Here is a 25,638-nt window from a genome sequence, read left to right on the forward strand (position 1 = left end):
GAGCAAGTGGAGGAGACAGGGGACCATGTAATTTAATTAATAGAAACGTGAAGTTTAGCAGACATATAATAAAGGTGGTGAAGGTAACCTAGAGGATTGCTGCAATACTGAGAAGGATGCTGACCAGCAGAGATAGTGATTATTCCATGGTATAAAGCTCTGATAAGATCAAATCTTGTTTGTGCTCAGATTTGTTTGCCAGGATCTGAAGGGGATAAATTAACCCCCTTCAGATAACAAAAATGATATTAGAACTGTGTGTTAATTATGAGGATAAACTGATTCATGTGGACTGTAGTTTTGTATATAGGAGAGACGATGTATGATTGAGACACTTAAACTCTCTTGAGAGGTAGTTACATGGTTGACACTGGAGAGTTTCTTTTTAAAACTAGAATAAGGGAGCTATTCCTGGAAAGGGTAGGAGGGTGAGAAGTGACTTTTTTTTTTTTTTTGCCCAGAGAGTGTTGGACCATGGAATGCATTTCCTGATAGGATAGTGAAAGTGTGAATGAGTTTGAGGAGTGGTATGATACTTTGTGTTGTTGTGACGTCTTTCTTCTTCTTCATTGTGTGTTCTATTTCGCCTGAATGCAGTTTTCCAAGTTTTTTTTGGTATTACGAGACAGTCTAGGCCTAATCTCTATGGATAATACTGTACAAGAGTTAAAACAATAAGGGAGGTTATCAACGGGGTTGGTAATTCCTTAATTCTTTCTGCTGATTGATTCCATTTTCGAACACAAAGAAAATTTATATTTAACTGTGCCACTCTGTGTACAAGGTTGTAAGAATAATGTTAAGGAATCAATCATCAGCAAGTACAATGCTACAGTAATCTAAATAAGACAGAACTTTCCTTAATCAAATTACCTTTAAGTTATATAGCAGTCGTGGTTCTCTAATCTTTCCTTACTTTCACATTAGAGTTTCCGCTTAGATCTGAACTGTTAAAATGAGCAGTGCAATGAAATGAACTCAGGCAAGCACAAGATTCAAATTAAATAAAAACATTTAATACACTAACTCATGAATTTACATTAATCAAAGAAGATCTAAACATCACTAAAATGATCATGAAATAAAGAAGTTCTTATTAAGACAATAGTAACTTCACAGTAGCGTATATTCAGCGCGGTTAAATTCTTAACATATAGATTTCTACCCTTCTTAGAGTTATAAGCTTCTAAGCACAACTTTTAGACAAAGGTTATCTATTCAATATACTTCAATTGTCGACTCTGCTTAGCCGTTCAGGATATACAAAACACATATCGCTAAATACACACAAGGAATTCTAAAGTCCTGTCAGTCTATTACAGTAAATCTTAGTAAGTCAGTTTCTAACTTCTATCACGTTCTCTTGGAACAAGCTTCAAGATATCACACATTCAAACTTGAACTGTGATTAAGGCAATACGCTTCTCCTTTATTGTAATACATTCACAAAAGACATAGAAAGGATTTCCTTACCGGGACGGTTGATATATTTTGCCTATTATCACTTGTTCTGGAAAACACTTCCTTGTTTCTCAATAGCTTTTTCTCTTAGGTCACTTTAGTTCGATATGATCCAGATTCACCATAACGATTTTGTTGGCTCAGGACACATGCCTGCTTCCTCTAAAATGACTATCCTTCAAGTTTTGGCAATCCCTGTCATGCCTCTCGTCCTTCACAATTACAAGACGAGGGAATTAGAATCAGGATACAAACATGAGCCCGCGAAAGAGTGAGAGAAAAACAGAGAGCTCCCTTGTCTTTTCAACCCGGGTCTATCCTTCATGCCTCGTTTTTTTTCTTATTCAACAGCACATCTCTCCTTCTTCGTGCCAAAATCTGCCTCGTGGATCTCTGTTAGCTCGGTATAGTAACTAGCGCCAAAATGTGCGTTGGCAGATCTTCTTCTTTGAGTGCCATCTCCTATCGAAGGTCAGCGACCACCTTGGCAAATTTTGAGCGATTCTCAGCTATTCTGAGCAGTCTCTCAGAGTTCATACCAGTCCACTGTCTGATATCTGCCAGCCAAGATTTTCTTCATCTTCCTTGTCCTCTTCCTCTATTTATCTTCCCTTTTATAATCAATTGAAGTATCTTATATTTTTCATTACGAAGTAGGTGACCAAGATATGCAGTTTTCCTTCTTTTTATGGTATCTAAAAGTTCACGTGATTTCCCGATTTGTTTCAGTACTTCCTGATTGGACGTTTTTGCTGTCCATGGGATTTTTAACATTCGTCTGTATAACCACATCTCAAAGGCTTCAAGTCTTTTTATTGATGTTGTCTTCAAGGTCCACGTTTCCGCGAAATCTTCATTTAACCAGCATCCGAGATATTTAAACTTTGCCACTCTTTCTATTTGTTTCCTATTTAAAGAAAGTGCTAAAGTAAGAATTGGTTTCTTACTTATGACCATGAATTTAGTTTTGGTGATATTTATTTTTAATCCCATTTTTTCACTCTCTGCATTTATTAGCTCCAAAAGATTTTGAAGATCCTGAATATTGTCAACCAGAAGAGCTGTACCATCAGCATATCAGATGTTACTGATGATTTCACCATTTACACTAATCCCTTCCTTTCTTCCTTCCAAGACTTTTTGAAATATGGCTTCTGAGTAGATCTTAAAAAGAAGAGGTGACAGCACACATCCTTGCCTTACTCCTCGTTTGATGTTAATGGAGTCTGTAATAATGTCATCAACTTGAACAGATGCCTTTTGGTTCCAATATAAGTTTTCAATGATCCTGATGTCTTTACCATCTAATCCAATTCTTTTTAATAGTACAATCATTTTAGCATGTTGGACTTTGTCAAATGCTTTCTCGAAGTCGATGAAGCAAATGAATATTATCTTGTTTTGGTCAATACATTTTTGAAATAAGATCTGAGAACAGAAAAGGGCCTCTCTTGTTCCCAAGCCGTTTCTAAAGCCGAATTGGGTATCACTGATGGTGTCTTCACATTTTCTGTATATTCTTTTTTGAATTATTTTCAGAAACATTTTGAGAACGTGATTCATTAGGCTGATCATTCTATAGTCATTACAAGTTTTCGCATTTACTTTTTTAGGTAGCATGATGAAGGTCGACTGTAACCAGTCTTGAGGGATTATGCCTGTATCGTAGATCTTATTAAATAGCTTTACTAATATGTTAATGTTGTCACCTTCTAATAACTTTACTATTTCTGCCGGTATTCTATCTGGTCCTAGGGCTTTACCATTTTTAGCTGAGTTCAATGCACATTCTACCTCTGATTTTAGAATGCATGGACCTTCCATATGTTCATAAGTATTTTCTGGGTTCTGTCTGTCATCAGTAAAGAGTTCTATATATTTCACCCATTCTTGTATTTTGTCATCCTTTTTGGATATAATTTCTCCCTTTTTGTTTCGAAGGATACAGAATTGTTTTTTTCTTATATATACCTGAGGTCTCTTTCATCTTTTTGTGTAGATTAAAATTGTCATGTTTTTCCTGTAGAATTTCTATTTCTTTACATTTTTCATTCATCCAGATTTCTTTTGCTTTTTTGATCTTGTGTTTAATAATTTTCTGAACCTCTGTATATTTTGTTGGATTATGATTTTTATATGATCTGCGTTGATCCATGAGAGAGAATTTCATCATTCATCCAATCTTTCTTTTTTACTGCTCTATTAGGACATAAGGTATTGGTACATTTCTCTATGAAGACAGATTTCAATTTGTCTCATGATTCATCAACCCTCATGATGTCATCATTCTTGATAAGTGCTAGCTCTTGATTCAGATCTTGACTCAATTTGCTTCTTATCTCTGTGTTTTTTAATTTTCCCAAATCAAACCTTTTTTGTTGATGTTTCTTAAGCATAGCTTTCAGTCTAAGTTGTAACTCTGCCACCAGTAGGTTATGATCAGAAGCAATATCTGCACTAGGATAGGTTTTTGTACTCTTTATATAACTTCGAAATCGTTGATTAATTAGTAAGTAATCAATTTGGTTTCTGACTATATTCCCATTATTATCCTGTGGTGATCGCCAAGTATACAATCTTCGAGGTGGTAGCTTAAACCATGTGTTTGTGATTATTAGCTCCTCTTCCTGGCAGAATTGAAAAAGACGGTTACCTTTCTCATTTCTTGTGCTCAGTCCATGTTCGCCAACTACATCTCCACTTCTACCTTTCCCAACTTTAGCATTGAAATCACCCATGACTATGAAAAGATAAAAGTTTAACTATAATAATGAACAGTGATGGGTTTAAAATGTTTGGAATAGGATAATAAATAATTACCTTTTGTATCAGAGTTTTACAATAAAGATCAGGAGCTGTATTTCCCGAAGGGCTCAGGGCCAGCGGAGATTGTAAAGTTTGTTGCAGTAAACTTTGGAAATATCTGTTTGAAGTGAAATGCTATTCGATGAGTTGGGTATCTGGTTCTAATTGATTTAATTTAGTTATAGTAGGAGTTTAATTATAGTATATTATACTAGCAATATATTTATTTATAAATATAAGATAAAATATTGATGGATGATTAGAAGTGTTTTGTGTAGTAACAAAAATTTTTTTTTTTTAATAGAAAGATTAGAGGAGAGTAGTTGAAGTGTATTAGAATGTGAATATTAGTAGATAAGTCATGGAAAGTAAAATTTAAATTAATGTATGTATTTTTTTTTTTTTTTTTGAATTAAAGTTAAAGAACTTGGCAAATATTTTATTTACCTGTTTATCAAAAACATGGTTCTTTGGGAAGGATAAAGAATTAGGCCTGCTGACTGAAGAGTTAAAGAGCTGCAGTATTTTGACTGTGCAAAGGTAGCATAATCATTAATCTATTGATTGTGGAAAGGTTTGATGAATGAAGGCTTTTTAAATTTTAGTATTGTTGAAATTGCAATTGTTGTAAAAATACGACAGAAATAACATGGGACGATAAGACCTTGTTGAGCTTTATCTATTTTTGTTTATATTGTTTTGTCTTGATTTTAAATTGAAATGGGTTTTACTGGGGCGGTAATTGCATATGCTGGTTTATGTTATGAATTTAACTAATTTAATTGTGTGATCTTAATGTTTAAATTTGGAAAAGCTACCACAGGGATGACAACGTTATAAATTTGGAGAGTTCTTATTGATGAATTAGATTACGACCTCGATGTTGAATTAAATTGTCTATTTGGTGTAGGAGCTGAAAAAGAGAGTCTGTTCGACTTTTAAATATTTACATGATTTGAGTTTCAAATCGGTGTGAGCCAGATTGGATTCTGTGTTTTAGTGAAAACGAACTCAGTATGAAAGGACCGGGTTGTTTAGATTATTTAAGTGAAGAAAGTAAAAAAAAAAGGCTATTTCCTTATTTTATTAGATTTAGAATTTAATGTTATAGGGTATCTAAATAAGGCTTAAAATGGCAGAGATAAGTGCGTTGGGTTTAAGACTCAAAAATGATTTAATCTTTTAAAGGTGGAACCTTTTTTTTGTATTTAATTTTAATTGTTTCGGTATTAGTAAGAGTAGCTTTTTTAACGATATTAGAGCGAAAAGGACTTGGGTATATATAGATTCATAAAGGGCCTAATAGGGAAGATTGGTTAGGATTGCTTCAGCCTTTTAGTGATGGGGCAAAGCTGTTTTTAAGGGAGCAAACGAAATTGAAAGAGGGGAATAGAGTATTATATTATTTTAGCCCTGTTTTTGGGATGGCTTTGGCTTTATGCTTATGAGCTGTGTATCCTTATGGAGAGGGGTGATTTCAATTGAGTATGGGATGTTATTGTTTTTATGTTTGTCGAGATTTAGAGTGTTTCCTATTATGATGGCAGGTTGGGCTTCAAACTCTAAATATTCTTTATTGGGGTGTTATCGTTCGGTTGCTCAGAGAGTATCTTATGAAGTGGGGATAATTTTACTTGTAATTGGAGTTATTTTAGGTGGAGGAAGAATAAATTTAATGGAATGAGGCAGGTGACCAAATATTGTTTTTTTTTCCGTTGTTTCTAGTTTGGTGTGTAATTTGTTTAGCTGAAACCAACCGATCTCCGTTTGATTTTGCTGAGGGAGAGTCTGAGTTGGTCTCAGGGTTTAATGTTGAGTATAGAAGAGGAAGATTTGCTTTAATTTTTATGGCTGAGTATGCAAACATTCTTTTATTGAGAATAATTACTGGAGTAATATTTTTAGGGGGGTCTTTTTTACTTCCTGTTAAGATTTTATTGTTTTCTTGAGTATTTATTTGAGTACAAGGAAGATTCCCACGTTATCGATATAATAAATTAATAATTTTGGCTTGGTTGAGTTTATTACCTGTTGTGTTAAATTATATATTTTTTTGTTATTTTATTCATCTTTTGTAAATATTTTTTGTATTAATTTCAGGCAGATAGTTAATTTGGTGCTAGTTACTATACCGTTAGCTCGGTATAGTAACTAGCGCCAAAATGTGCGTTGGCAGATAACTTTGTAATTTCATACAGCACTTAATTTCTGTTATACTGGCTTATGTCCTTGGCAACGGTCCACATAAACAGACTAAGTTCAGAGTTTCCTTGCACAGTTCACATAGGATATATATATTCTACAAAGAATTAGTAGAGGATAAGTAACTAACAACTATTAGATCATACAATTATTTTATAATTATGGAATATATATCAGTAAGTGAATAATTTACTATTTGTCTAATGAGCAAATTTGGCTCAGGGAATGGCAGACTATGTTAAATCCTGAATGAACACTATTATATTATAATTCCTTTCGTTCAGAATTTAACAAATGATTACTCTTCCACTGAAAAATTTTTTTTTTAAGAAAATATTTTTTCATACAGGTCCATCTGGATCTTATGGAGGATCCAGACTTCTTATTTTTTTTTTAGAGGTCTCAGATTATATCTTGTCTGAACAAAACCGGATTCCTCATCATGGTTTGTGTATTTCTCCTTCTCTACTTTCTCATTCAGATCTCTACTGCTCTTATTATTGGGGACAGTTTGTTTCCTATATTTGTAGTATGGGAGTGTTTCTTCAAAGCAGAAATCTCCTTCTCGGTCGCTAGTGCTGCGTCTTGGTTGTTTCATGACTGGGAGTTCCATTCCATTGGTATTTTCTATAAAATTAATCACTCTTTGGTGATTCCTCTTTTTTTCCCATACCCTCTCTAGTGAATCTCCTAGGCAGACCAATCAGTCAGACCTGTTCTTGAATAATTTTAATCGGTCCGAGTGAACGATTAGTGTCCTTTCACGTCCTATTGATTCCCTTATTCAGAAGTTCACTGCGGATGTCCTTTTGATAATCTCATAGGGTCCCACTGCACATTTTCTCAACCCCCCCCCTTTCTTGTTACTAAGCTGTTGCTTTGGGAGCACTAAGTTCCCAGGTTTTAGCTCCTTGTAGTTTCTAAATTTATTTGCATATGCCCTAGCCTTTTGTGAGCTGTTTTGACTGGCTTCTGCTACTAGGTCATGTACAATCTTGTTCTCGGCAATCATATCGTTAAGGTAGTCGTCGATGTCCGGGAATCCAGAGCTTGCACACGATTCCTTGAAGTCACTGGGAAATAGTGGTTCAAAACCATACAGAATCACTGCGGGGGCTTCCCTTATAGCAGCATGTAGGGCTGTCCTACAGGCAAAGAGGGTGTGTGAGAGGAAATTATCCCAGTTTGATAAATGGTCATTCGCAAGTTTGGATAGAGTTTGCTTCAGGGTTCGGTTCATCCTCTCACACATTCTGTTTCCTTGGGGATGATAAGGAGTAGTGAAAAGCTTTTTTATTTTTAACAATTTACACAATGAAGCATAACTTCAGCTGTGAAGTTTGAGCCTTGATCAGGAGTGTTTGAGTGCTTCCATACCTTGAAATGATTAATTTAAATAACTTGTTTGCCACTGTTTGTGCAGTCTGGTCCTTCATAGCTGTGGCTTCGGGAAACCTAGAAAACATGTCAATTATAGCAAGTATGTATCTGTTTCCCTTAGAGCTAGTTGGGAGTGGACCTATTATGTCCATGGCCACAGCTTGAAATGGATGACTGGGAATAGGGAAAGGTTGGAGAGGGGCCTTTCCACCGTAACTTGACTTTCTTTGACATAGTTGGCATGAGGATACATAACTCTCGACATCTTGCCTCATTCCCTTCCATACATATGTCTCTTATTCTGCCCCATGTTCTTAAGAAACCTTGGATAGAATGCTTGGTGGCCCACCAGGTCAGCATCATGAAAGGAATGTAATATCCAGGGAATCATGACTTGTAGGAACTACTATTTTATCTTTCCAATGTCCTGATGTCCTGTTTTGCTAAAAGGGAGGCCATCACTGTCCATGAATAGGGAGTGCAAGAAGGAATGTTCCTTTAAGATTTTCTCCCCTTCTTTGATCCATTGATATATTCTCCCCCATGTTGGATCTTGTTTCTGTACTTCTATTATGAAAAATTTGTTCCAATTCTGTAGATGTGGGGGTTTGTTTCTGTTTTCTTCCCCCCCCTATCAATCTTGACTATTGAGTTTATTATCTCTCCCTCTGTATTAGTGTTCTCCTCTGCTCCATCATCTAAGGCTCTGGATAGGTAATCAGCAACTACGTTAAACTTTCCAGGGACATAGCTTATCTGTACCTGGAATTCTTGCAATTCCAAGGCCCAGCGAATTATTCTTTGGTTTATATCCTTTATTGAGGATAGGAAAGTTAGTGGCTTATGGTTGGACCTCAAAAAAATTTTTTGTCCCAGAAACACATATTTGAGTTTTCTCAAGGCATGCACAATAGCTAACGTTTCCTTTTCAATAACTGAATAATTTCTTTTCGATACAGAGAGTTTTCAACTTAAGAATGCAATGGGTCTGATTCCCCCCCCCCTTTTTTTTTTGTTCTATCACTGATGCAATAGTGTCATTTGAGGCATCTGCTGCAGGATAGAAGGGTTCCCCAAGTGTGACATAAGTGAGGACAGGAGATCTGGTTAATGCTAGATTGAGGGATTCTTGGGCTAGTTGCTGTTCCTCTCCCCAAAGGAATTTTGTTCCTTTCTTGGTTAGCTTGACTATGGGCTCCATTATTCGAGAGCAATTGGGAATGAACTTTTGGTAGAAGTTTACCATTCCCAAATACCTTCGAACCTGTCTCACTGAGGTGGGGATTTTTGCTTTTAGAATCGCAGTGATGTTTTCTTGAGTGGGGACTATCCCAGCCTCACTCAGAACATGTCCTAGGTATTAGACTTTCCTCATGAAGAGCTTACACTTTGAGCACTTTAATGATAGACGTGACTTGTTCAGTCTATCCAACACACCATTTAATAATTCCTTATGAGACCTTGGATCTGGAGTGTAGACCAATAGGTTATCTTGAAGTACATGATTCCCTTCCCCAACATGTCAAAGAGAGCAACGTTTATTAGACACTGAAAACTCATGGCTGAGTTTCTGGCCCCTTGAGGAAGTCGACAGAGCTGGTACTTCTGCCATCGACTGGTGAAGGCAAAGAACTGTCTATCTTCCTTCTTAAGAGGGATCTGAAGATAGCCTGAGTTCAGGTCTAATTTCAAAAAGTACCTTGCTCCCTCTAGACTTGTCAGAAGCTCCTCTGTTGCAGAGAGGGAAGTCAATGGGCCTTGTGACCTTATTAATCTCACGTGGATCTAACACAAATCTTAGGCTTCCATCAGGATTTTCCACTAATAAAATGGGGCTATTCCATCTAGAATTAGATTTTTCTATGATCCCTGCTTTTCATAATCATTTAAGAGGGTTTGAAGTTTGTCAAAAATATTTAAGGGGGGGGGGGTCTTGTATTTCTTAATGTATACGGGCGATTCTGCAGTGATTTGGATGGAATGTCTGTACAGGCTAAGGAGCTAATATCTTCAGTGAATGCTTGGGGATACTTCTGAAAAATCGATTGAATGAATTCCCCAATTTCTATTTTATCGGTCTCTGACCCTGCTGAGCTGGTGGCCTCATGCAACAAGTTCCTTTTATTTTCACTCAGTCTGTCCCCTGGGCTCAAGATTTCAATCTCCATGTTACGTTCTCCCTTCTCATTCTCCTTGTCGAATATTGGTTGATAACTTATACCGCACGGGAAAATGGTTCTGGAGGCAAAATCGCACATGAACTTATTTTTTTCCAGGAAATCAAGTCCTAGTGTGACCTGATCATTTATGTCAGCGATTTCTGGAAGAATAATGAGTTCATGCGAAAATTCCACCGGAAAACAAGGTATGGAAAAATTGGCAGTTATCTTTCTTGTTGCGATTAGCTCAACCTTAGCGATTTCAGCGATTTTCATGGGTTTTTGAACCAAGATGTTGTTATCAGGGAAATTATCAATAAACTTATTTATCAGGGAGTTGGGAATGACTGATATGTGAACGCCGGTATCCAGCAGTATATCGCACGGAATTTCTTGAACTCGGCCCCGCACGAGCGACAAGGGTAGCCTTCCTTTCACCTCTGCCACTGCTATGTTTTGCATTCTGTGGGAATCATGGCTTAGTGAATCAGGCTTGTTACTCAAAGTGGTAGAGGCATCAATATTAACTTCATTTCCACACGGTTTCAGTAATTTAGCCTGCTTCTCTAGGATATCAAGACAAGAGGAAAGCTTGGCATTGGAACTTAAAAACAAGGGTTTGGTTATCCCTTGCAAACTGGGTCTTCGCTCCCCTTTTCTTTAATTTTGAGCTGTTTTTCTGTCATGTTCTCTCCATTCATTGATTCTTGATTGATAGCAATGGGCTTCTGATAAGGGAGGTTATCCTTAACGTCTTGAGTGCATCCCAAAAAGCACTTAAGAATTGGCAGGAGTGGAAGTTGTGCATCATAGTCTTGTATTAGCAATTGTCTCATGGAGCATATCTGTTCCATCTCTTCCAATATCCTCTCTCTTTCCTTGGCCAAACCATAGCACCCTTCAAATTGATGGCCCTTTTTTTGTAGATGACCTCTCTTAACTTTTCATGCAACCCCAGTCGAAATTGTTGGAATGTGATCCAATCCAGGTGAGGTTTTTCTGCAGGGATGTTCTCATAGATTTAGCAATGCTCATTAATCTAATGAAATAGCTAGTTACAATTTCTGTGTCATTTTGTATGCAATCGTGGAGCTGTCTAAAGGTTTGGCAGCGGCTCTTAGTATAGAATTCCAAGATAAGCACGTCCTTAAATTTTGAATATTCCATTGTCTCTTTAAGGACCAGAAATGAGTACAGAAGTGTCTTTGCTTTACCAGTTAATTTACTTCGGAGTAATATCAATAACTGGAAGTCATTCCAATTTGCTATCGCTGAGTTTTTCAACAAAAGAGAAAAAAGCCAGTACATTGTCCGCTTCCTCCCCTGAAAATTGAGGAAAGACCTGCTGGGGGTTTACAATTCAGAAGAACTCGCTGTCCTCCATTCCCTTGCTTGACGCAAGAGCCATATTGGTTTATCAGTTACAATTCTAATTAATCAAAACTTTAAAATTAAATGAGACACAATTCCTTGTCTGATTCGTTTCGCAACCTGTTCACCGTGATTCACTCAACTTTGTTACTAAAGTTATAAGAATTAATCCTTCTTAAGCTAATTTCAAAACCTAATTAATTAATACTCATGAATCAACAATCCTGCTGACTGTGCCATTTTGTTGTGATGTCTTTCTTCTTCATTGTGTGTTCTATTTCGTCTGAATGCAGTTTTCCAATTTATTTTTGGTATTCAATCACGAGACAGTCTAGACCTAATCTCTATATGGGTAATACTGTACATGAGTTAAAACAATAAGGGAGGTTATCAACGAGGTCGGTAATTCCCTAATTCTTTCTGCTGATTGATTCCATTTACGAACACAAAGAAAATTTATATTTAACTGCGCCTCTCTGTGTTTAAGGCTGTAAGAATAATGTTAAGGAATCAATCATCAGCAAGTACAATGCTACAGTAATCTAAATAAGACAGAACTTTCCTTAATCAAATTACCTTTAAGTTATATAGCAGTCGTGGTTGTCTAATCTTTCCTTACTTTCACATTAAATAGAGCTCCCACTTAGATTCGAACTGTTAAAATGAGCAGTGAAATGAAATGAACTCAGGCGAGCACAAGATTCAAATTAAATAAAGACATTTAATACACTAACTCATGACTTTACATTAATCAAAGAAGATCTAAACATCACTAAAATGATCATGAAATAAAGTTCTTATTAAGACAATAGCAACTTAACAGTAGAGTATATTCAGCGCAGTTAAATTTCTACCCTTCTTAGAGTTATAAACTTCTAAGAACAACTTTTAGACAAAAGTTATCTATTCAATATACTTCAATTGTCGACTCTGCTTAGCCAACAATTTCTCTGCTTAGAAACTAGTAATCATATTCTTGCATGATTACATATCATTGTAGCAAAGTTTTGTACAATGGTAATTGCATCTTTGTACTTGTCACTGACTGTCCTCTACGTGAAGCAGCAGTTTATGAATGTCGTTCATAAAAGACTTAACTTAAAATCCATCAGTACCTGTAAGTAGGCTAAGCATCACCCGATGTGTGTGCTCATGTTACAAAAAAAAAAAAAAAAAAATATAGGTAGTGTTATACCAAGTGATGACTTCTACTGATTTGCTTTAGATAGCATTTTTAAATAGTATTAAGACACTTGTTTGTTGCTTTTGTAGAAAAAACTGTACAGACAACTTGAAGAGAAGACACTGGAAATTCTTCATTTGAAGGTAAGAAAAAAATATCACATCTTTTTTTTTTAAGAAAGAGTAATTATTTTTGAAATTAGATATGACCTAAAAGTTTGATTTAGGATTTTCAGATTAAAAAAGAATCATCATCATAACGCTAATTACGGGTATAGACCGTTGTTGTGTCGGAAAAAGTGCCGATTCACTTTTAACGAGTCATCCTATTTCCGACCCAACATAAGGTAACGTTAAAAACCATGGATATGGACATGCTTATGCCTCCAGAAAAAAATGTGCATTTTGGTAAGTCAGAACTATGTCTAACCATTTTTCTAGTAGATATTAAGTGAATTTTGAGTAACCCATAACTTAAATAGATAATGTTTGTGGATTATTTAACAAAGGAAAATTTTGTATAAATGCTGAAAGATGTATATAAGATGATATATGTATTGAGCCATGTCAAAAGCAGTTCAGAGTTGTGGTGACCAATTGGCCGCCGCTATGTGCATGACGTAGTCACCAAGAGAGGGTGCTCACATTAACTATATAGGTTTCAGTGCGTAATTCAATCGTTCTCTTATTTTTCTGTTCCTGGTTCCTGATCCAAGTGCTGGATAGCTGTGAAGCTTGCCGCCGTGCTCAGCAACATTCTCCCGTTGCTGTGCGTGCAGTGGCGACTATTGCCATAACTGAGGAATGCGGCCAGAGTTCCAGAAAAAGAGCCGTTGGTTAGCCATGCCAACGTATAAATCAGCGAAGAGGTGAACCTTTTCGAAAAGAATAGAAGTATGTCGCAGACGCCATAAGAAATATACGGTGAGGAAACCCAGAAATCTAACTAAGGAAGTCCCAACAACTACCAGAAAAGCAAGAACAGTAAGGTGCAAGTTTTCGTATTAAAATTGAATAATAACCAGAGAGGGTATAGGAACCAGAGGGTTAAGGAGCTCCATATAGTCAGCTTCCACTTTGTATCTAAAGAACTGTATTCTTTTGGACACTGTCTATATCTAAAGAGCAAGTGACACCCTAAGCTTAAGCTGAGCTGGGAACCAAGGCTTCGGACTGTTTATGTTGAAAGAAACATTTATATCATTGTGTTAAATTAAATTTTGAATATTAACTGAATTTTGGGGGAGGATAAAGCCTGAGCATAAGAGAGAATATTGTCTCATGTGAATTTTGCAACTTTAGGATTGTAGAATGTATCTATGTATGTGTTATTCCTATATATGGGAACTGAGCAACTCTAAGAATTAACCGAGCCTGAACGTAGTTACACAAAGAAGAGTATGAGATCGCTAGAATAAGACTTCAGAGTAAACCTTTTGGATATGTTAACTTAAAAGGGGGGGAAGTTCAGGCTCTTTAGAATTGGAATTTCTAACTAAAGTGTATATATGTATTTGTCTAAATAAATGTATTTCTTTAATTGAAACCTCATGAGTCTGTCATTGTTCTGAGAATAGAGTTACCACTTGTTAAATTTCGGACCATGCATAAGTAATAGGGGAATCCATTAGCAACTAAGAAAGGGGGACCACAACTGCAAACCACTTGATCCCTATATTGTTTTTCAGTAGTTTTAAATTGTGTGTCAAAATTCAGTTGCCAGCTGGCGCAGTAGACTTAAAAGAATATAAATTTGTCGGCAACGGAATAGCTGAGAATAACTAAGATTAGTAAATAATATAACTAACAATAACAGGGCTAGTACGAAGACATAACACCGTGTTGGTCTGTTCCGGTCTCATTATCCATCCAATAACCTTCTTTTAGGTCTACCCTGCCTTCTCTTTCCAATTGGCTTATTTTGGGAGATGGATTTATATAGGTCAAATTTATTTGAAACTAAGTATGAAAATACCGACAAGTTTCAGCAAGCTGTTTGGTTTCTTCAGGGTAAAAATAGATGTAAAACAACTTAAATGCTAAAACTGTTCACTAAAACTTTTAATGAAGGAAGGACCAAATACAATTGTATTTTTAACAAAAAATGGAAGAACGCGCACATCACACGCATGGAGCGTGTACGATCTCACTTGTTATGTAGGAACGTTCTGTAATTAGCAGCAAGATTTAATTCCGACATGCTTAAAGATATTATGAGGGTCTTCCAAATATCAGGCAGAATTAGTCCTTGGTTTCTATTTAAGTTATGTTTAGAACAGATCGCTGTTACGGCTTCTTTTATGATTTGGGAGCAGAAATCCTCTAAGTAGGGCATGGAGCTTTGGTCCCATTCTATGGTATGGTTTGTCCTGGAGGAATGAAATGCTAACCCCGAGTTGTCTTCTCTGTTATTGTTTACATCTCCTACATGTTCCTTTTTTCTGATTTCAAAACTTCTAGAGGTCTGACCAATATAGTTTAATCCGCACGAACAGGGGATATTGTAGACTCCAGCATATTTGAAGAAAGATTGACTTCAATTTGGTTTTATAGACTCCGACATATTTGAAGAAATATGCGAAGTCTCCATGCCCTACTTAGAGGAGGAGATCCTCTCCCGAATCGCAAAAAAAGCCATAACAGTGATCCATTCTAAACATAACTTAAATAGAAACCAAGGAATAATTCTGATATTTGGAAGACCCTCATAAGATCTTTTAAGCATGCCAGAATTAAATCTTGTTGCTAATTACAGAACTTTCCTACATAAGTGAGATCATACACGCTCCATGCATGTGATGTATGCGTTCTTCTGTTTTTTGTAAAAAAATACAATTGTATTCAGTTCTTCCTTCATTAATAGTTTTAGTGAACAGTTTTAGTGTTTAAGTTGTTTTACATCTATTTTTACCCTGAAGAAGCCAAACAGCTAAGTTGGCGAAACTTGTCGATATTTTCTTACTTAGTTTCAAATTAATTTGACCTATATAAACCCAAATTGAAGTCAATCTCTCCCATAGGTCTTTTGCTCAAAAATAACTTTTTATCATTATGGCTTATATTTTAGTATTTGTTTAGGATATTGGGTGTTGGCTATTTGGTTTACATGTTCTATCCATTTTTGTTTATAATTGTTTAGTTTTTCTTCTATTGATTTTGTTTTTAGTTCTTTTAAAATGTCTTCATTCCTTTTTTGTCTAATAATATGTATTTTGCAGTTCTTCTCATAAATCTCATTTCTTTTTGTTTATCTTGCTTGTTTATTGCCCAAATTTCAGTGCCATATAATGATGTGGGCACTGCTAAAGTATTGTATATTTTCAAGTGTGTTTCATTTTGTACTATATTTGGATTGAGTTTTCTGTCAGGCCTATAATCTCTAAAACTTTAAGTTTTTAATTTTGTCTTTTTCTCCTTAATATAATATTTCACATCCAAGATAACAAAGTATTTATCTGTTCTATTATTTTATAATTAACTATTTTACTTCTAACTGGAGTTTGTCCACAAAATGCCATTGTTTTAAATTTTATGTATGGATTGTAAATTGTCTTCCCTATCTGATATTATTACCTGATCATCTGCAATAATATAGTGTATTTATTGTTATTCCAGGAAATTTCTATACCTGATTTGTTTAAGGTGTTCCACTGTATTAATATTTTATTAATGTAAATATTGAAGAGTGTTACAAATGCTTTTTTGTAATCTATAAACAAACGATGAGTTTCTAAATTAAATTCTCTTTTTTTCTGCAAGTAGTTTTAAACAGAAAGTTGTATCCATTGTAGAGCATCCTTTTCTAAATCCATTTTGACATTCTGATAATATTTTTTTCACTGTATATTTTCAGTTTTCATTAAGTATTCTACTATATATTTTTCAGCATGTATTCAATAAACTAATACCTCTGTAATTAGCAGGTTTTGTTTTATCTCCCTTTTTTTAAATATAGGTATTACTATACTTGTATTCCATTCTATTGGTATTTGTCCATTTGTATATATTTTATTTAAAACTTTTTTTAAAAAGAATAAGTTATAATTTTCTTTACTGTTTGCAGATTTAACAAGAATTAGAACATTTTAGTAGGCTAGTATTGTGAGGAATGATGATTGTATTAAAGATAATTTGCTGTATAATAGTGAACTCAAAATAGGAGCTACAAAATCAATGTCTTCTAGGATGATAAGATGAGAATTTGGGGAGAAAAGAAAAGGAGTCCTAGTGCATGCTGATGCATTTATATGCAAAAATAGAGTATTTAGGAATAAAAGGACAGTTTGTGGTTTTGATCAAATCACTTGATGTACAAAACATTAGTCTTAACCCCTTAATGTACCAATTAAAAATCAGAAAGCGGTCGTTTTTCTGCCAATTTTTTGAGCGAGGGTGATTTGCTGGATCAAATTCATCATTATTTGAAAATAATGATGAATTTGTGCAAACACAAATGAAATAGCCGATACATGCCATTGGCAACTTTTCTGGCTGAAAGGAAATAGGCACAAGATTGTCTAGCATCTATATTCGGTTGTATTTATATGTGAAGCCAAAATTCAAAATCAATTTTGGTGCAATAAACAAAAGACGTGTCACAGACGTCTTTGTATGTTAAGGGGTTAAACATGATGTGGTTGGCAGAGCCGAATGGCCAACACCAGATATCCTAAACAAATACTAAAATACAAGTCAATTGGAAAGAGAGGGCAGGATAGACTTCAAAAAAGGATATCGGATGGATAATATTGGTCTGTTCTGGTCTTCCAGAACAGACCAATATGGTCTATACCCATAATTAGTGTTATGATGATGGTTTTGGCAGAGTATAATACACTGTTTGGAAGAGAAAAAAAGGCATTAGCATTTTTTGAGAGACAAAGGATAGAAAAGAGATTGAGGATATCATTCACAATCTCAGGAGAGTTGTATCCCTGCCAAGTTGATGGTAAAGAGACCATCAACACTTGCACATTGTGCCCTCGGAACTTCAGTCAGCTGTCTACCATCACTCCAAGATCCTGAATGTTGCCACTTCCTGAAGCACCATTCCACCAATACAGTACATAGCCTTATATCTCTGTATCTCAAAGTGCAGTACCTTGCATTTATTAATATTAAGAGCCTCTGTAGCTCAGTCGGTATAGACAAAGCCCTTCGGTCAGAAAGACCTGAGTTCGATTCACATCCATGATGTGAGGAACCTTTATCTGGTCTCTTTCAACTAAAGGTGAGTTAGCTAGTCTTGTACGGAGGTTGTGGGTTTTTTCACCTGGGAACTCAGGTTTTTCATCTCTCAGAACAGGCAAACCAGCCTATGAGCACAGATCAATCTATAGTCATAAAATATATACTTAATCCCTCATTAGGAGGGCTCAACCAGTCCTAAGGGACAATGGAACAGGTGGAATCCTATGCAAATAAATAAATATAATATTAAAACTGCAATCTCTGCTCATTTGTCCAAGCTTAAAAGTTTAAATTCCACAAAGTTACAGCAATGGCCAAGAAGAGATTCTTGGGACTTTTTCACTAGATGAAGAAACTCAGGTGTATGAGGATGAGGTGTCAGAGCTGTTGCACAAACTGAATAAGAATTCAGCAATAGGGACTGATGGGATATCAGCATGTGTGCTTAAAAGTGTTCAGCTTGAAATGGCTATTCCTTTGACTAGGCTGTTTAATATGAATCTTAGACCAGGGAAAATTCTGCAGAAATGGAAAGAATGTATGGTAATTCCATTGCACAAGGGTGTGCAAAGACTGACGTTATCCAACTATCAACCAATTAGTATCTCAGGAGTGGTGGCGAAGATTTTTTGGAAAAATTGGTTATGGCTCGCATTCAGAAATGGGTTGACACTGAATCTACTTTTGGAATGAGCAACATGGGTTTACTAAGGGAATGTCATGTTTTAGCAACTTGCTCACTTTGTATAACAATGTTACCATTGAACTAGACAAGGGGAATGGATATGCCATGATGATACTTCTGGATTTTGCTAAGGCTTTTGACAGAATACAGCATGGTAGACTGTTGCATAAATTGGAGAATATGGGTTTGATTATAGAATATTAGGATAAGAGGATGGCTGACTAACATATCAAAAAGTGGTATATGGGGAATGCGAGTCTGCAAGATTTAAGGGAATCCAAAGCGTTGTTGTCTTGGCTTGCACATCCCCTGAGACACTTCAAGTGCAGCAGTAGGCAGCCTCCTAGGCGCAATTCCTGGACACCTTCGGGTGACTGACTGGCCTGCTACGCTATTTCTCCCTTCCAGGGTTAGGTTTCCTCGTTTGCAATAACTCATCAGATGAAGGTCCGACTCTTATAGGCCGGAGCCAAGAAACTTGTCGAGTGTGAATCCAGATGTCTGTGTCTTGTTTGGAGGTGATCCTGCCACCCGTCCCAGTGGCATCCTCAGGAAGAAAGCTCTGCAAAGACTGTCATCAATTCATTTATTCAAGTTCTCATCATGCTTGTTCTGACGGGCAAGGAGTTCCCAATCTTAGACACTTCATATGTCAGGTCTGTGATCGTGTATTCTCTACTGCAGTCGGCCTTGGCATGCATCACACCTTGAAACATCCAGCTGAAGACAACACGCAATAAGAACAGAGCGTATCAAAGCACGTTGGACTGCTGAAGAAGAAAAGATCCTCGCCACTCGTGAGATTGAGTTGACGGCTTGAGGGATAAAAAAATCAATGAGGCTTTATTTAAGGCATTCCCATTAAGATCCTTGGATGCCATCAAGTGTCAGACGGAAAGCCAGTTAGAAAACCTTACTTCAAGAATTGGCAACCCATCCACCACAGGTAGGGACAGGTAATATCTCCGTATCTCCTATCCCTCCCTATCCATCTTCCAGCCACCATCCAGCTGTTGAAGAGGCTTTGATTCTCAGACTGACATCATTGTTAGATGATCTTCCTCTTCCAGAATATAACCATCAAATTCTTAAATATCTCATCCAGACTCACCTTCTGGGAATGGATATCACAGATCAGTTGAATGACTACCTCCATGCTGAAGGTATATTTGAAGGGCAGGAATGGACCTCAATATCGTAGGTTGGTCATCATAATCAGGGAAGTGTGGAGGTGGAGCAGAAAAGACTGTACTCCAGAATTTGACAAAATCATCATGTAAGTCTGCTAGAGGTGGAGGGGAAGCACCGTCAAGGATAGTTTTGGCACATTGCCCTCTATTCTTTTTATCGATGGCCTGCATAGGCCCTCTTCCTCTGAACACTTCATGCCTCGTCAACATCAGCCTACGTCTCATTCTACAATGACTTTGTCAAATAGGAAGCAGAGGAAGAGGGCCTATGATATTGAGGTCCATTCCTGCCCTTCAAATATACCAGCCTGTCTCCTTCCAGGAGATTAAAACAGCTCTTCCATCCCATTTCTCTGCCTCCGGACTTGATGGCTTTCCTGCGTCTAGGCTTCGGAAGGTGCCATTGAAGATTGATCAAGACTTAGTGGATATTCTCCTTTCCAGTAAAGTAATACCACCATACTTACATGCTTCAAGAACTATCCTTTATTCTGAAGAAAGAAACTTCGAGCTGTGCATCAGACTTTACACCTATTACCATCTCCCCTGTGTCACTTAAACTGTATCATAAAATATTAGTTAAACGACTTCAGCAACATATACAGCATGATTATAGACAGAGCTTTTGTCCTTCCGGATGGCTGTGCTGAGAATATATCTTCTTTCTTCTCTTCTCTTCTCTCTGATTCCCGACGCCACCTTAAGCCTCTATATATGGCATCGCTGGACCTCTAAAAGGCCTTTGATAGCATCTCCCTTCCTGCTCTCCTTAGAGCACTGTCTATTGCTGGATGTCCAGAACCTTTTCTTTCCTATGTTATGGAGCTATACTTTGGTAGCTCCATCACTATCACTACAGGGTCCCATGCAACTTCTATTCCAGCAGTGCAGAGTGTTCACCAGGGTGATCCTCTATCTTTTCTTTAATTGCATCATAGATGAGTTTCTTCATTCTCTTCCTAGCCATTAGGCTCTCTAGGTGCTTCTTCCTTTAATGCTATGCCCTTTGTGGATGATCTTATTCTCGCAGCCTCTACTAAGATAGGCTTTCAGGAACTCCTTGACCGGGCAGTTGACTTCTTCTCTATTCAAAGCCTTTCTATTAATGTAGAGAAGTCCTGCTCTTTAGCTCTTGTCCCCTCTGGTCGTGACAAGAAGCTTAAGGTCAGGACTGTAGCATTTTCTCTGCACGGGAGGCCGTTGCATGCTTTGACCATCCTGGAAGAGTGGAGATACCTCAGTATCATGTTCACCTCAAAGGGAAGGTCTTCTGTCCCTTCTATCCTAGAAGCTGGGATTGCTTTTTTGAGGAAAGCTCCTCTCAAGCCCTAGCAAAGACTGTTTCTCGTTTCCTGCTATCTCCTACCTCGCTTTTACCACAAGTTGGTGCTTGGTAGGACACATATCTCGGTACTGTCCCGAATATCCCCAGGGCTATCCGTTCAGCCGTGAGATCATGGCTCCGACTGCCGTCTGACACTCCTGCATATTTCCATGCGAGGGTGAAGGATGGTGGGCTTGGGGTTCCATCACTCAGATGGCTGATCCCACTCCTGTGGCTGTCAAGAATCGTGCAGTTAGAACTATCTTCTTCCCCCATCTGCAGAGAGACTTTCTATAGCCCATTAATACAAGAAGACTTTAGGCAGGCTAAAGGCTGGTCCCATTATCAAGGTACTTTAATCGAGTCGGCACCCGTGGAACACAAGAGATGGGCATCTATGTTGCACTGTTCTGTAGATGGTGCCCCTTTAAAAGAGTCATATCTGGTCCTCCCCAGCATGATTGGGTAAGGGATGGCACCAGACTCCTCCCTGGGTTCGAGTATATTGGCTTTATCAGGACAAGGATTAATGCCTTGCCTACTCAAGTCCGCACAGCTCGATGGGGTAGTGACGACTCTAACTGTAGGGCTGGCTACCACTACAGTGAGACATTGTCTCATATAGCCCAATGTTGCTTCCGCACCCATGAGATACCCGTGAGGAGGCATGATGAGTGGTCTCTATTCTGACCGCTTTAAGAACAAAAGTTGGGAGACTGCGGTGGAACCACATTATAGGACCTCCGTGGGTTTGCGTAAGCCAGAATTAGTGATTAAAAGAGATGGTGACATTTGGGTAGTTGATGCCCAGGTGGTGGGAACAGGGCACCCACTAGCCTATAGCCATAATAATAAAGTAAATTATTATAAAAAAACCAAGATCTAGTTAGTAAGATACGGGAGGAGCATGGGGCAACTCCAAGGTTTATCATCACCATCTCTTTACATGGTGTATGGAGTGTAGATAGTTATAAGGACTTAAAACAGCTTGGGCTTATGCAGAAGGATATAAAAGTTCTTTCCTTGAGGGCCCTACAGGGCACGTTAGTGGCATGGTGTTGCCACCAGAGAATGACTGCAATGATAACTAGAACAGGCATAAGGTAAAACACTTGTAAAGGCTTAGGCCTATATCAAGTCTGGACGTGATGTAAGTGTAGTACTGCCCATAACCAGTACAAAGATTAATAAATAAAAAATAATTAATTTAAAAAAAGAAATAAAAAAAAAACCCAGTGGTGTATAACAAGGATCAGTGCTTGGCCCACTGTTATTCAATCTGTACATTAATGATATTGGGAAGGATTTGACAAGCAAGATACAGATATCAGCAAATAGCTGATGATGCAAAGATAGGTAGGGTAATCAGGAATGCTGCTGATATGCAGTACTTGCAGAATGATTTGAGTAGGCTGGAATTGAGGGCATGGAAAAATGGATGTCAATAAATGTAAAACCATTCACTTTGGCATGATTTAGTTATCCAATGTCTTATTATATTGGTGGGATTATGCTAGAAGAAGCTGATGAGGCTAGGGATCTTGGAGTGTTAGCAGATAGGAATTTGAATTTCAGGGGCATGTAACAAAGATTGCAAATACAACTCAAAAGATAATTGCAACTGAAATGAATGCTCACATATAAAGATAAGGATATCATTGTGCCTCTTTACAAGGCCTTGATAACACCTCATTTGGACTATTATGCACAGGAATGGTCTTCTGGTTTTCATTGTGATTCTGATATAGAGTGCAAAGGAGTGCGTTAGAAATGATTTCAGGAATGTGGAATACTAATTATGAAGAACAGATTGAGAATTTGTTGACTGCAGACACTAGCAAACAGGAGAAAGATGGGTGATATGATTGAGACTTACAGGATTTCAGTTGATGGAATTTTTCAATTTGTGGCAGGTGGGGAAAAGACAAGGGCATCCTTGGAAGCTGAGAATGAATGCTACTATAAAGGGGTGAGGGTTAGATGTTTCTCTCATAGGATGGTGTATGATTGAAGTGGATTGCCATTGGATGTTGAGTGCAAGCAGAGTGAATGAAGCTGCATTGAATGAATTCAATGCAGCCTCCCTCATTGGGTCCCCGACTCCCTGGAGGTCTCTTATTAGTAATAATTTCTTACCTTTCTTTTTTGAGACCACTCTATTATTATTATTACTTGACACCTATAGAGCGTCCAAGGACTCATCGAGGGAGGGCACCTACTCTACAACTGTCTCCACCACTCAATCCACCAACTATAACGAGCCGCAACTACACCAACACAGTCTACCACCAACCACTATCACTACTATTTTTACAGACAATCGCAAACATCCATGCCCATGGTGGGATTCGAACCCACAGCCTTTTGGCTGGAAAGCAGATATGCTAACTACTCAGCCAACCAGGCTGGCAAAAATTATGCAGCCGGTGGGATCATACACAACTTTTTAGTGGTATTCAGAGAGCCACTTATCTTAGATGTCACTACGTATATTAAGGGAATGTGCAAAAGAGATGTAATATTTGATCCATGCCAATAAACAACTCATTTAGAATACACTCAAACCAGCTAACAAAAGTGTAACTTAGTCATGTACTTTTGCAGTTTTTGTTCAAATCCCAAATCTGAAGATGCATTGCAGCATCTTCAGATTTGGGATTTCATCAATCTCATGTGGAGATAGCAGGGTTTTCTCCTGGAAACCAAAGTTTTTCATATCCTGTATACAGGCAAATAGGCCATGAGAACATACAATTTACAGACAAAAAAATGCTGTTCTTGGTGGTAGTTGGATGATTAAGAAGGAGAGATGGTGAGTTGTCTAATGGATTAGAATGCTCTCCCATGATGAGTCCTTGGAGATTTTGCATAATAATAATAAAATTTGCTAATATATTTAGTCAGCTACCTGAATTTGTGTTCTTAACATTGGAAGTATAGTTACATTATATGGCACACACTCCTTAGCATATTATTTAAATAATTGTTTATAATGTCTTGCATGGAATTTGAGGAAATTGTTTTAACTAATTCTAATATTTGTAGGAAGAAATAGAAAAGCGAGATGATATGATTACTACTCAAAAGATGCAATATGAAGATACCCTTCAGAGTTTGACTGCAACTACACGTGCAAAAGTAACCATTTTAGTTTTATAATTTTATTTCTAATTCTTATAGGTGATTCAAAGAATGTTTATATACATGGAATCATAGTATTCATAACATAGAGTATATTAAGTTAATTATATCATTAATGTTAACAAGAGTTATTTAAAATTCCCAGATGAGTTCCAGTTCCCAGATGAGTCTTTGACTCCATGAGGTCTTGGGGTAATAATAATAATAGGAAAATTCCATATGCCTACTCCTTGATAAGTAGAATACTTGAAGAATGAGTAAGGGAGGACAAAAGGAGATATTAAAGAGAGATTAGTATAGAACTGGGAGAGAAATAAAAGCAGAAATTTGAGGAAAACTTCATAGTTTAGAAGAGGAGTGAATAAAATGTGATCTACTGTTGACTTGTGCAAATCGGTGGGCTGTTATGGTGCACAAATCACTCCCAAGGGCCAAGAACACAAACACAGCTCTGGTGAGGTAATTATAGCCATTTTAATATACATATCTTCCCTAGTTAGAGATCTAGTTAGCAATTTCTTCATGGTAGATGTCGCTCGTTACCCAGTGAAATACCACTACCATGCATATTAGAGGCATGAAGTAACTGCTGTCATGTCTCATCTAGAGTAGGGTCTCCAGTTCTGTTCTCCCTTTCTTTTTACATGTAGTGCAGGGGATGGACCTGCAGAGCATGCTCAGCAATCATATTAATGAACTTGGCAGTCAGCACCTCCTCCATTTGTGAGGGTAAAGCAGTTTCTATAGGCTGGCTGATTGATAGCATGAGTACATGGGACTGAATCTGATGATAACATGTCTGTTAAAGTCTTCCCAGTTTTCAGACACATTGTCCTGCTTACTCCACCTGGTTGTGCTGGAAGGAGTCAGAGAATAATAGCATGTTGGGGCAGAGGTGCTGTTAAGGCCTACTTGGATGTGGAAGTTATCTCTAAGTTGTCTCTAAAAAAAAAAAAAAAAAAAAAAAAACCATTTACATCCATTTCACCATACGAGGCATCACTTGTTCTTGCTCTAACCACTCTCTCAGGCAATGCATTCCACTGTTCAACCACTCTTCATGCAAAGAAACCACTCCTCACCCTCTTGCAAGCCTGGCTGGCCGAGTGGTTAGCGTATCTGCTCTCCAGCCTGTGGGTTCAAATCCTGCCATGGGCATGGATGTTTGATTGTTTGTGGAAATACTAGTGGTGATGGTTGGCAGTAGATGGCATTAGTATAGTTGCGGTCAGTTGGTGGAGACTAGAGTTGTAGAGCAAGTGCCCTTGATGAATCTATGGACTCCCTGGAGGTGTCAAATAATAATAATAGAGACTTGTATTAAACAAATATATCAAGTTTTTTAAATAACGAAACCTGTGGTGAGATCATAATCAAAAGAAACATGCGTATTAACCACAGTGAAAATTATTTAATTGTAAATATATCAAGGCAGATGCCAACTCCCTGGCAATTCCTTCAAAATACATGGCAATTTGTTATCAAGGCCCACAGCCTTAATTAACATTAAGTTTGCTCAATTTCCCTATATACCTCTTGCTCACTTAG

General features: G+C 37.3%; 1 protein-coding gene across 1 annotated transcript in view; it reads left to right on the forward strand.

Moving 5' to 3' along the window:
* Positions 1-25,638, forward strand: part of LOC150094090 (dixin-like) — a 334,744-nt gene that overhangs the window by 208,878 nt on the left and 100,228 nt on the right. Inside the window, exons 11-12 of the mRNA XM_090412948.1 lie at positions 12,651-12,704; positions 23,995-24,087. Of these exons, the coding sequence (XP_090269074.1) occupies positions 12,651-12,704; positions 23,995-24,087 (147 nt within the window). The remainder of the gene's footprint in view (positions 1-12,650; positions 12,705-23,994; positions 24,088-25,638) is intronic.

This window comes from Typopeltis vanoorti, chromosome 23 (assembly GCF_054136105.1).
Source record: "Typopeltis vanoorti isolate ZY-2024b chromosome 23, IOZ_Tvanoo_1.0, whole genome shotgun sequence".
Lineage (NCBI taxonomy): Eukaryota > Metazoa > Arthropoda > Arachnida > Uropygi > Thelyphonidae > Typopeltis > Typopeltis vanoorti.